General features: G+C 34.2%; 1 protein-coding gene across 4 annotated transcripts in view; it reads right to left on the bottom strand.

Annotated features, from left to right (window-relative positions):
• Window positions 1-581: 581 nt before the first annotated feature.
• CCND1 (cyclin D1) overlaps window positions 582-13,695 on the bottom strand; it is a 34,304-nt gene continuing 21,190 nt past the window's right edge. The window contains exons 5-6 of one of the 4 annotated variants that reach the window (XM_039361446.1): window positions 2,906-3,009; window positions 582-1,936 (exon numbers count right to left, since the gene is read on the bottom strand). In XM_039361446.1, the coding sequence (XP_039217380.1) occupies window positions 1,840-1,936; window positions 2,906-3,009 (201 nt within the window). In that variant the 3' untranslated portion in view covers window positions 582-1,839. Of the gene's footprint in view, window positions 1,937-2,905; window positions 3,010-10,169; window positions 13,545-13,695 lie in introns of those variants that run through there. The other 3 variants (XM_039361447.1, XM_039361445.1, XM_039361448.1) reach the window with 3 other exon arrangements.

The following is a 13,695-nucleotide window of genomic DNA, read 5'->3' as shown; positions in this document are numbered from 1 at the left end:
CAGAGAAAAAGAACATTAATACAAACACTAATTTGAAAACATAAAAAGAAAATCCTGTGAAGAGAGCCCTTAGTCATATACCTATGTAAGTGGAGTCTAGAAAAGCAGTTGATAATATGGTTGATTTGTAATCAAAATATGGTGCTTTTCAAGAGTTCTTTTTAATCTTCCAGAAACACTTTTGCATAATACAAGGAGGAAACAAAAGATAGAGTGTTCCTTGCAAATAGTTCTTTGTTCAAATACTATGATAATAAAAGTTTGTGACACTGGAACAAATGTCATTTTGAAGGTGTCATTTTGAAGGTGTCATTTGTAAAAGTATGACTTTTTATACATCAACACAGTTACTAGGCAAATTATAACACGAAATCAGTTGTGGGTTTCTAAAGTTAGTGACTTAGGTGTATATATCAAATTACCTACTATTAAATACCAAAACCTACCGTATTTTCCGGCGTATAAGGTGACCCGGCCTATAAGATGACCCCCGACTTTGGCACCGAGTTGCATGCCTAGAAAGCCGTCTTATACGCTGGAAACTACCGTAATTTCCGGCGTATAAGATGACTCGGCGTATAAGACGACCCCCGACTTCGGCGCCGAATTCAACACTTTAGAAAGTCGTCTTATACGCTGAAAAATACGGTAATTATTTTTTTTAAAAGCTAAAACTTTTTTAAAAAGTTTTTAAAAACTGTTACATTCAGTGTAAGTAGCTCATTTTGGTGGAAAGGAGAAAAATTAGTAACAAAACCAGCTGCAAAAATTGTTTAGAAAAGGTGTTGTTGGTTGTCTTATATGAACTTGATTTAAACAACAGAGATTAATCTCAGTTTGAAAGGTGTCTGAAACCTAAGATCCATAAATGCTTTTATATCTACCCCATTGTTCTTCATGCTACCAAATTAAATATACCCCATGCCAAGTGCATGTCTTTTTCCAGGCGGCACTTTTAAGGTAAAGATTTAATTATATCAAAGACTGTACAGGGAGTAACACAACCCAGATCATTAACATGTATAAGAAATTACTCCCTTGTTTAAGAATTTGCAATAATGTTTGACACAGACAAAAATGACCCTTCTGCTTTGATCCTAAGTAGTGTATTGCCTTTTGTTTTCCATCTACTATGCAGTACATTCAACCAAATAGCTGTTTTAATAATTAGGGGAAAATGTTTGAGTATTTATTGAGATTTAGAATAAAATCTTTTTAAAAACATAAATGTAATCTTTGCTTGACGTGGTGTAGCACATCTCATTTTGCATTGAATTTTGTGTTTCTTCTCTGCCCGATATCTGAAGACTTTGAAATAGATTGCCAGAATATTTATAAAAGACAGTGAAAATAGTCAAATGCAACAAATACATAAATAGTATGAGAAAAATATAAAACATTTCATTGAACACTAGGCAGTCAGACTTTTTTCAAACTGTAGAAAAGCCACTCAGAAAGTAATGTTTTCATTTAGCCTACATTGTCCTGAAGAAAGCATTTCATAAACAGGGCTCATAAGGACAGGGGTAAAGAAATAAGGGAGAAGGCTTTGCTTAAGATTTTCTAGCTTGCTACCAAAGTCTTTTAATGTCGGGATCAATATCTCAAAGAGGACCTGTAAGTTAATTGACTGCTAGCAAAGGACTGACAGAATGGCTATATCACTTATTTCTAGTTAATAAACATGCAGTTTTATTTAAATTGTTTCCAAACTATCTTCTCATACATATCCCAAGGCTGCAAAGGAGAGGTTACTGATAGAAGTGATGGTAGGATGGCAGACTTCAAAAGAGGGACTATTGGTAAATCAATCTGTTGATACAGTTTGCTTTTTCCAATCTATGTCCTTATGATCTTTTGGACTGCAGTTCCCATACGTATTGGATGAGACGTCCCGTTACCAGTATAGCTATTGACATGAAGGAATATAAGATACCTAGGGAACATTGTGGTGGGAGTCATGCAAATTAATACTGTACATTGTTCTTTCTAGTATTGTCAATCTTTTCTTTCTGTATCTTTCTGCCCCAACCCACCTAACAAAATGGAAGAGGGAGAAAGTAATTATATGTATGCAATTTTTATTTTACCCAGCATAGAAACCATTTTCACTACTAGGATTCATCTTGTCCTTTTCTGCACCTTCTCTAGGTTGTTTAAACTGGGGGCCTTAAATATATATAACATTCCAGCAGGACTCAGGAGTGGTCAGATTCAGACCCTGCATCTGTATAGGCATGACACTTCTGGCAATATTCTTTTTTTTATTATTTTCCTCCTGAATTTGCCTTTTTCTCAGCAATTACAATCTGGATAGTTTTCATGGAGCTATCAATTATAATCCCAAAACTCTTGATCCATCACTTTTTGGGCCTCAGGAAGCACACCTGAATTCAAATGGCTCTCTCATCCTGATGGCATTCCAGAAATTCTTAAAGAATATCCTCCCAGGCTTTGCAGTAGGTTGGATGGAATCCCATGTTTAGATGCATTTGTCGTGCATTTTGATATTAATGTTCCAGATTTGCCCTTTTATTCATTTCTCTTTGTGTGTTTTGCATTTATCTTGTTATTTATTTGTTTGTTTGTTTATTGTACAGTATTTGTTTTTTTATATTGTGAACTGCCCAGATTTGGTCCGAATTTGGCCAGTGTCAAACTTGAATTCATTCATTCATTCGAGATCTTCGGCAAACCCAGCCATCTTATTGTTTATCTCAATTGCAGATAATTTATGAATACTGTAAATTTTAAAAAAAATCCTTAATCCCAGCAATGCCCTGATCCTTCAGCTTGCACAACTTGACTACTCCCCCACCCAGTCTTTGTAATTAAATTAGCTTAATGACTAATTTTCTTCTCAAACCCCATGTCTTCTAGGTCTACTCATGAGTCTCGCACGTACCTTGGTGAAAAGCCCTTTGTAAACCCCATACCATTGATCTTGTAGACAATCATCTGAATCCATGTTTGGTGACATTCTCGAAGAGTTAGTGAGACTGAAGATATCTACGAAAGATACAATTTCCTATTAATTTTTTCATTAAGGCAACAGTCTAGAATCCAGGAGTTCTAGTTCTGTGTTAGGCATGAAAGATGGCTGGGTTTCTTTGGGCCAGTCACTCTCTCTCAGCCCAACTCACAGGGTTACTGTTATGGGGAAAATAGGAGGAGGAAACAGTATTAGTAGGTATGTTTGTTGCCTTGACTTAATTATAAAAATTAATAAAGGTAGGATTAAAAAAAAATAAACCCTGGTTTCATCATGTTCCATGTGCCTTAAATATAAACCTATTTTAATGTCTCTGGGAAACAATAGGTCCTGACAACACCAAATATTCTCTTCCCTCCAGTGAAACAGAATTTTGATTCTCAATCAAGTAATACCAAATGAAACAATGGTAGTGGCATTGGTCTTCCTGTTTTTAAGAATATTAATGAATGCAATCAATGTATGATGCTTAAAAATGTGCTCTTTTAATAGTTCTACAAAATGGGAAAATTAACTGTTTTTTTCCTTGCATTTGAAACACAGATGCTTTTCAGAAATATGTGGAAGATAAATGACGTTTATAATTCAGGAGCTAGGGTCTAATCAATATTGCATGGAATCTTTTTTGAATGTGAATCAGCAGGTCTTTAATTTTTTTAGTTGGTGCTATTGTTCCAACAGCAAGCTTTACTGCTATTGTCCAGTGTTTGTCCAGCTCACGTTTACTGGACTGTGGGAACGGATTAGGGTTTCATGGTTTCTTCCCCCTTCTTGCATAAATGCTTGATCAAAGACATTCCTTGGATGACAAAACACTGTATACTGTGTCACACAGTCCTGACCAGACTGCATGAACAGTAGCTTAAAAACACATGCCCACATTGTTCTCTAACAAGCTATTTCTTTTTTCTTTTAAAAAAGGACAACAAATTTAGATTTAGGCACACTTAAAAAAAATAAAGACTCAGTGTACTATTTTCTATGCATACATCTATACCTCTCATTTGTCGTCTTACAAATCTGATTGTTTCTACAAATGCAACTCTCCACACAGTAAAATCAAAATAGAAATAGTGAATGATTATTAATATATACAGTCAAGTATTAAATATGATAAAAAAATTACCCTGATTTCATTTCAATGATTCTGAAGCAGCTTGCCACAGAATATAGCATTTAAATGCAAAATACTTACATATGTCTGGTTGGAAAAGGAGAAAAAAAATGCTAGTATGGGAATTGGGAGTAATATTAAAACCCCTATCTGATGTTTTGATGTTACTGCTATCCTCACAGCCTATAGGAAATGTGGAGAAAATTGCCTTCTGATGCCTAGGAACATTTCTGCTGACCATCATTGGATATAATTGTTACTAAAGCACTTTCCTCCAGTTTTCTGCCCTATGATTGTTAGACTTGTTCAGTCTTTCGATTGTTTCCAAAACCCTAACTTGAGGAGCTCCATTTAACCAGGATTGTCTATCAGTAACTTTGAATTCTAAGCACATTTATATCGTTGGTTATAGTATCTATCCATCTTATTTTCTGTTGGCCTTTTTAATTTTTTTCCAGACATCAGTGTCTTCTTTAATGACTATAGTATTTGCATTAGGTGTCCAAAATAAATAAAGCTTTCTTCTTTTTTTATAATATATTTTATTTTTTTAACATGGTCACCTTAATATTCAGTAAACAGCGTGTTGTCTGGGTTTACATTTAAAAAACATTAGCTAACAATTGGTTTCTATGATCTATAATCCACATAATAGCTTTACTTGATTTCCTCTTCTTCCCATAATGTTCTCTTTTACCAACCTTAAGTTAATACAATTCTTATTGTTTTGATAGATAACAATTATAAATAATTTTTTTTTCTAATATTTCTGCAAATAATCACATCAATGTATTTCTTTTCTATCTAGTCATTCTGGTTGCCTCATCATAGATCCCGTTTACAGTTCTTGTTTACATTTGTTTTTCCCACAATGTTCAAAACATTCTTACTAGTTAAGATTTTCTCAAAGTTAATTACTAAATATTTGATTCTATTTTTTCTCATGTAAACCATCCCATAACTTTTACCTTACTTAAGGAATAAATAAGACTAAAAGAAGGGAAAAAAAAGAACAAGAGTAAAGAGGGATAAAAAGATAATATACTACTGAAAGTCCGTGTTTCCTCTAATACATATTTATTTCCAAAAATTTTCCATTCTTTTTTACCATAATTAAGAATATATTTAATCTTTAAATATTCTATTTAATAAATCTAGTCATCTGATCTTTTAACTCTTATTCAAAACATTTTTAATCCATTGTAATTTTCTTAAAATCAATCACATTTAAATATCTAAAATATGTCTTTATATATAAGCCATTCTAACTCTTTTATATTACTCATATCAAGAAATAAGATAAGAAAGAGAGAATACTGTATTATTTGAGGGACTCCTCTCTCTCAAAGTAAAATTCATATCCAAAATCTTTCTCTTACTTTAACCATATTCAAACAGGTGTTTCTTTTTTAAATATTCTCTCTGATAAGTCCCATCATCTATTTTCTTAATTTTCACTTTGGCCTTCTTTTGCCCAATATCTTTAATCAATATATTCTGCTGAATCAAACAGTCTTTCCATATTCTTGTAGATGTCACTGTAGATCAGTGGTTCTCGATCTGTGGGTCGGGACCCCATTTGGGGTCGAACGACCATTTCACGGGGGTCGCCAAACAACGCAGTCTGCCATTTTTCCCCCTTTTCCTTAGCTGTGCTACTCCCTTTTATTCTATTGGCTTTGAAAGCCAATAGAATAGACTCTCTTGAATAGAGTCTAATTCTATTGGCTTTCAAAAGCCAATAGGAATTGTCCAGGCTGTCTCTGCCTTGCTGAGCCCGCCAAAAGTCCCATTCTGCAAACGGTGCTGCACCAGTTGAGTAGTCCTTGACTTACGACTGGTTGAGTAGTCCTTGACTTACAACTGGTTGCGGGTCGTGGCATTAAAAAGGTTGAGAACCACTGCTGTAGATATACAAAATAAGTCAAGTACAATATCTTTGTAAGAGGCTCTTTGTTCTTTCATGTTGGTTGAAAATCTTTTTCTCTCTGCATCTCTTATCATTTTTTGTCTCTCCAGTTCCAGTGGTATTCCTGACGTCTCTGCAGTCCATTTTGACCAGTCTTTTTTCATATCCTGAAATTTGTCTTGTGGTCTTAAAGTATAAATTGCCTTTTCCAAAACCAATATTTCTTGTAAATTATTTTCCACTTGGGTTAAATCATACTTCTTTGTTGTGTTAAATTCCATCTTTGAGTCTCTATCCTCAAATTTGTGTTCAGTTATCTGTTTTATCTGCTCCTTCGCTATTGTTATTTCCTGGGATTTTTGTTGTTGTTGTAAAGTTAAATTGGAGATGAATTGGTTTATGTTTTCAAAGTTATTTTGGATTTCTTTATGGTTTGAAGTCATTGTTGTTTGAATTAGTTGCAGCATCTCATATTCTCCTCTTGAAATGTATTTATTTTTTCTTGATAAGTTCTTTCTGCAAGTCTCTGATTTTCCATAGTGGACAAGAATAGAAGTTTTCTTTTCTCTGCAAACAGCTTTAGAGTCACAGTTTAGTAGATATTTATAATCCAAAAAGGTTCAAAAAGGTTTCCTGAAGTTTATAATTCTCTCTTTGTCTGCAACCCAAATTGTTTTCTTTTTTTGTCACAGCTGTGCTCTATTGTTGTAGCTTTGAAGGTCACAAGCACAGATTAGTTTTTTTCCAGATTTTGCTAAGTCCTATATAAAAGCCATAGCTGTCATAGTCTTTCTCCACCACTAGATGTCAGCACCAGTTTATTTTTCAAATTATCAAAATAGAAAATTGCCTTGAAAATGAGAATCTTAACTATTCAACAATTCTAAACTTATCCAAATTTAGGTTTTATATTCATTTCATTTCTGTATGTTTTGGTCCTACTTAAAAGGTTTAATTTGCCGCTTCCATTAGTAAAAGGGTGGGGCAAAAATCCCCTTCCTTCACATTTGGAGGTTTTTTGCTTCTTGGGAATTTTTTCCAGGAAACTTAATAAGTAGGATAGAGAAAATCGATGATCTTACCCAGATTCAAACACACTGTTTACAATCAGCTTAAAATAGTGCTTTTTGACTTCTGTTGCTTGTAGCTTGGGCTAGACTCTGAAATTAAGCTAGCCTTTCTCCTGTTGGTTTCTGGAAGGCTTCTCCTGGACCAATCAGGTTGACCGCCATTTCTCTATGATCCGCAGGACTTCCTTCTTTGCTGCCTCTTCGGGGCGGCTTCTGGCCTATTTAGAGTCCCCTAACAGGAAGAAATTCAGTCAGAGGGTAGAGCCCCGAAATCCCATGGCTGCTGTGCTACTGCGCAAGACCGGAAGTCGATAAAGCTTTCTTCTTAATGACTGTTGAAATATAACTCATAATTCTGAGACTGACCATTGGTGTGCTGGCTGGGAACTTTGAAACTGTAATCCAACTCATCTGATGGACATGATAATAAAGGCTGAACTAGGAAGATGAGCTTTTTCCTTGAGCGGATTAGTTGGAATTCCTCGGATAGTTCCTGTGACATGGAATAAATAAATCTATTGTGTGCAGTTTCAAAAGATTTTCCTAGTTATAAAAACTGCTAAGGAAGGAAATATAGAAAATAACCTGTCCCTAATGATAATTATATGTTAATGGTGCTGTTTTGCTGATAGTAAGTGGAAACATGTAATTTGAAACAGAAATTTCAAGTCTGAACGTGTTCCGACTTTACTAAAAATGTTTTGATGCTCTTCCAATCATTCTCCATGTATTTCAATTCAAATTCCAAACAGGTACTTTGAAGTTGAAGCTGAGCTACCCAAGCTTGGGATGGATTGTACTCTGCCATCCATGCGTCAGTTTTGCAGTGAGCATTAGGCTTATGCATGTAAGGATGCAAAATGCTTACACACATCTTCCTTCTGACTAAGTGGGAGAGTTTTGAATTGAATGCAGGAAAGCTGAACAGATTTATACCAATATTAGTGTTAATTCTTTACATTTGATTTAAATGCAAATAATTTGGTTTCAGATTGGTCAGACAAAATATTGGTAGTGAAATAGATCAAATACTGATTGCAAGTGATTGCAAATATAGAGTATCATTTGGTTTCCATTATTTTAGTCACAATTTCAAACTGTATTTTCAGGGCAGATATAGATAGCTGGACTTTTGAAAGTTAACTAGGCTGTAAGCTACTATCCCAGACAGTGATACTACAGTGCATGATAGTCTAGAAACATCTCCTGGTGACCATTTTTAGTGACAGTGCTGCTTCTGTTCCAGCATCTGTGGTAACTCTTTCCTCCTATCTTTCTCTACAAATATTAGCCTGGGTGGGTGAGCAGGTGAAATAAGTATCTGTTACTGATACCAGGTCTGCAGCTGGTAGAGGCAAGGAAAGTATGGTATAGATAGCAATTCCATGTTGCAGTTTGTGATTCTAAAACTGAACAGATCTTGTTATCCTTGAACAGAGAAAGTGCTGCATTGAATGCTACTGGCATTCTACTGTATTTTGCCCAAAATAAGCCCCAGTTAAGATCCACAGCCATAGGGGTGCATTTAGTACCGTATTTCTCCAAATATAAGCCCTAACCGGAAAATAAGCCCCAATGCATCTTTTGGAGCAAAAATTAATATAAGACCCAGTCTTATTTTGGGGGAAACATGATACCTGATCCAGGTTCAGCCCTGTTTTTCTTTCAGTAAGTTTTCTGGAAAAAAAAAGTTGCTCTGGATGATTTTAATAAATTTAAGACAGTAGGAACAAAAATCTGATGCTGTTTATACATCAGACTGAATTAAGGTTTGTTTTAACCAGTTTGTTTAATCACTGTTGACTGCATTCATATAGTTAAGCTATAATCTATGCTTTAAAGCAGAATGGCTTGATTTGCAGAGCCAAAAGCTAATGAACCTTTTATTTTTGTCTAACACAGAGAAGTTGGAAGTTGCTTAGTAATACAAATTAGCATCACCATTTATTTCAATTTACCATTTACTTTATTTGAAACTCTGATTTACAGATCAAGTCAACTTCTGTAACTAATGACCTCCATTGGTTTAGAACTCCTATTAACCTTTAAACATGTGGACTACATAATTATGAATAAAGTGCACCCTGAACTTTAACGGCCTCTGTAGAAGTAGCAAAATATACTATTCATCAAACATGATTTCTAGTGACTCATCATATAAACATAGCTTACCAATATGCTTCTTAATCTGCTTTCTGCCATGTATTCATGACTCCTAATTTATAGCCAAAAATTAATTCATTTGAATTTGTTAAAGGAATTTTAAAGGACTTATCTGGCTTCTTCATTAAGATGAAAAAAGGACACATTCTGATATATTCATATTGGATGGCTTCAAAACTATATTAGCTGTTGAAATTGGATTTATCTGCAGCTCTTATGTAAGAAAATGTTAAGTATTGGATCAGAAAGTAGACCAATTACAATCTGTATGGACAGGTAGATCTAGACTTGGATCTCTGCTCATCAGTAGCCTTTGTCAGAGCATTCTCCCACTTGATCTACTGTTTGTTCACCTGTCCTTTTTGACCATGAGACAGCAGTACATTTATGCAAATACAAAATTTTGTTATGTGGTTTGTCTCTTCTTTCATTAGGAATCTGTGTAAATTGAATCCAAAAGCATAACCAAACAAGAAAATGTGGGTCTATTCAGAAAGGAAGCTCTGTTGGAGCACAAGAGTAGAAATAGCATTTTAAGTTCAGTTCCATTACAGAGAACTCAATTTTAGTCTATTTTTTGCTGTTACAGGTAGCCAAGTGCAGTGTTTTTTTATAAGTGGCATAGGGAATAGTAACATTTATCCAGTAGTAACATCATCTACTATATGAAATTAATAAAGTTATGTAGGAGCTCTGTACTGGTGGGGAAGCACTGTGTTCCAGTATTCTCAATAGATCTGTATTTGGGGCAACTGTAAATTCTTTCTGTAACTTTTATTCAATACCCCAAATGTCATTATCCCAAAGGAACACCAGATTGTATAGAGTGTATGCTGAACACTAAATATAAATACTAATCTAAAGAACATAACAAATCATTGACGATTGTTAATAGAGAACAACAAAACAGAAAACCAGCAGTGGGTTTTACAAATTTATTTCTAGTCTTTTAGGGGAGGTTTTTCTCTTTTGCTGGAAACTTACATTACAGGTCTGTTGGTGACTGTGCATTTCAGACCAATGGTGACAATAAGTACAATATACATATATAGATATATATATATATAAAAAGTACAATTCTGAATTGCTTGGCTTTCTATAGATTGTAATATCAATGTGACAAATAAAGCATCTCTGTTGGCACGTGAACCTGCTTGTCAGCATTTGGCCTTTTAGTACGTACAATACTTAAAAAATCTGCAGTACACGCTGCCACTTCTCATCATAAAACTAACAACCAGTAACTCATGAATTTTCTTGGTTGGTTCAGAGACACAGAGATGCCACAAACAGAAGTGTCTATGAGGTAAGCAGTAAGAAATGTTCCTGAAATGTGGACAGAATCTATCCAGTCCTCCTGGGTCCTGCGACTGCTAGTAGCATTACACGGCTGTTGTCTTTAGGTAGGATCTTAACTGCAATTGCCCTCAAAATGAAGTTCTAATTCTGTTTTGGTTTAGCAGCATACAGGCAACTAGATTATTCTTCACCATACAACTTGGTTAGCTGGCTTACTTGAGATTTAGAGGTGTTGCTTTCTGTTTTTGTTTTAAATTAGCATTATGCTATAATTAACATCATCAACAAAAAACCCTAATATATCATAACAGATTAAACACACAAAATACTTAATTCCAGAAGATAACCTATCATACCGCATGATGAATCCTCTCTGGTGGAAAACATCAAAAGGCATATAAGAGTTATATTATAATGCACCTTTCATATAGCAAATGTGGCTAATAACACAGCTTAAAACTACTATGATAATAAACCCCAGATCAGAAAAAGAATCCACTTTATAAAAACGCATTAACAAAAGAACCTGACATTACTCAATCTTCTGAAATGTTTGCTGTTTTAAAATAAGCACAAATTAGTTGCAAATCGCCGAGACCCATTCAGAATAATGTCCAATGCATTTCTGTTTGCAGTAAAACTATGAGGCATTGTGAACAAACATTAAAACCTGATCTAAACATGGTTAACTGAAGTATGAGGTATTGTGAAACAGGAACCTTTTTTGGAATAGAGCAGTAATCACATTAAGTAAAATTGATCACATAAAAAAAATCTACCAAAAAAATGATGTCAATAATATAATTTTCTATGAGAAAATTTAAAACCTATAACATGGCAGTATAATGACATTGTATAAACAAAAAATGACCACAAAATAGCAGCAAAACACAATGACAAAGATACAGAAAAGCAATGTTAATTTTTTTTCAATTCATGCTGGGAATTTATCCATAGCAGCTCAACAGAAAATGTGGGAGCATCTGCTCCTTTTTTTTCTCCTTTTTAAAACTTTTCTTTTTTTTTCTTTTTTCTTTTTTTTACAATCAACACCTTAGCGGCAGTTTCTCACATACATTTTGCCATCACATTCTCCTCAAGCATCAACTTCAACAGCTATGTCCACGTCCCTTCAGCTACCTTCTACAATAATAGATACATAGCCAAGATGTGCAAATTTTCTATTTGTAGCTAAATTTAAAAAAAAGGAAGGGGAAATACACTGGATTAAGATCTTTTTTTTTCAAGTACACCAATTGTACAGTTTTAACTATGGTCCTTTTTCATACTTAATGCTATTTTGAAAATATCTAGGCCAAATGTGTAACTATCTTAAAATGTCTTAAATTCTCAGGAAGATGAACTTAAACTGTAATATTGAGGGTAAAAAGAAATTTTTTATTTTGTTAGAATCAAGGGGGCGATTTATTTTACAAATTATACTGGCCTTTCTGAACATCCTCTGCAATAAATATTCTTTTTAGCCTCAACTATAAATTATACATTTTAGTGTTTAAAAGCCTTCAGTTGTACAACATCTAGAGACCACTCAAAATATGTGTTCTGTAGGTAAACCTTTTAGGCTCCTAAATTTATATTAACAAAATGAGTTGGCACCAAAAAAAAAAAATCATCTAAATATCTTTTCTATCAAAATGGTTAGGAAGATATCCTGGCAATTTTGTGAATGCAATTTCTCTGACTGGAATACAACCTTCAGGTGAAAAAAAAAAAGACCAAAAAAAAACACACCTTTCCTCAACACCATAGTTAAATGCACTTGCTTTGCAATTCCAAGTTTGCACACAAGCACTTTATATATATATATATATTTATATATATATTTATATATATAATTTCCAAACCATTCCATTTGAAGAAAAAATTCCCACACACAAAAAAGGAAGTATTTCCTATACCTAATGAACTGAAAGTGCTTTGAAATGGAATGGTTTTACAACTTTTTTTTTAAGAGATAAGCTGTGGATTCAACCTGGACATAAGTAGGCTGTGTATCTTTTGGGTTAAAACTAGTATGTTTTATGTATACACAGGTAACTATAAAAAAATAGGAAGGTTACAAAAATATATTATGTCACTATTGCAATGTCTCTTTATTGTTGGAACATATGTTAACGCCTTTCTCCGGCCATGCTAAGGTGGTACTCTAGAAGGCTTATGCACAGGCAATCCACAGGCAGAGAAGATTAACATATAATAATGATGTATGCTAACATATACTAATGTAAAGATTACATTAACCATTTATAAGGTGAAGAGGCTAAACCTAAGAGAATAAAATAAACATTTGCAGATGACTTATAAAGTGACTAAATGCATAAGCAAGCAAGATAGAGAAAAGCCTAGAACTGCATTAAAGCTATGCTTTTTAAAAGGGAAAACGCACACACAAACCCAAACACATAAAATCTATCTAAAAACACCCTCTTCTACTTTAAAAATGGTTGGCTTTTTAATATGCAAGAAACAAATCTAATACTCCCCTGGCGACATGTGTTGCTTGTAATGCCTAGTCTGTAACATATATGCATGCATACATACACATTTGTATGTAGCACAAGTTCCTAGAGAGATCATGCAGATACTACTTTATTTTTCTTTTTTAAGACAATTGGGGTATTAGGGAGGGTGAGTTGCCTGCTAAACTGATAAATGGAAGGAAGGAATAGCAAGGAAAAAAGAATGATTAACATTTTCCCTTCTGGTATAAAAAGTTCTGGAGAAAAGGTTTTCTGGGGAGATCTTGATACCAATTCCTTCTCAGATGCCCTTTTGTCATTTGCTGGAACAGCCAGGTAAATCCAATCACCGAAGTCCTCCTTAAATATTCACATCTCTAACATCAGTGGGTGTGCAGGAAAGATCAGCTTCCTCTTCAACAGTCTTTGTTTCTGAAGATACATTGTGTTGCTGTGCCTGGCGAAGACTAGACTCAAGGAGAGATTCAATCTGTTCTTGGCAGGCTCGTAAACAATCCTGTAGATGTTTAAGAGAAAAGGGCAGGGGAAGGACAATATAATTTTCTTTAGAAATACTTGGAGCTATCATATTCTTCCAAACAAAGGGTTAAATACCATGGCTTCCATCTATACAATGGGATTTTTTTCCTTGCTCTGTTAAGGAGGAA

Source organism: Crotalus tigris, unplaced genomic scaffold, assembly GCF_016545835.1.
Source record: "Crotalus tigris isolate CLP2741 ecotype Arizona unplaced genomic scaffold, ASM1654583v1 scf7180000019267.1258330, whole genome shotgun sequence".
NCBI classification, from domain to species: Eukaryota; Metazoa; Chordata; class Lepidosauria; order Squamata; family Viperidae; genus Crotalus; species Crotalus tigris.
The sequence above is the reverse complement of the archived record's forward strand: the minus strand, read 5'-3'. Positions and strand labels throughout refer to the sequence as shown.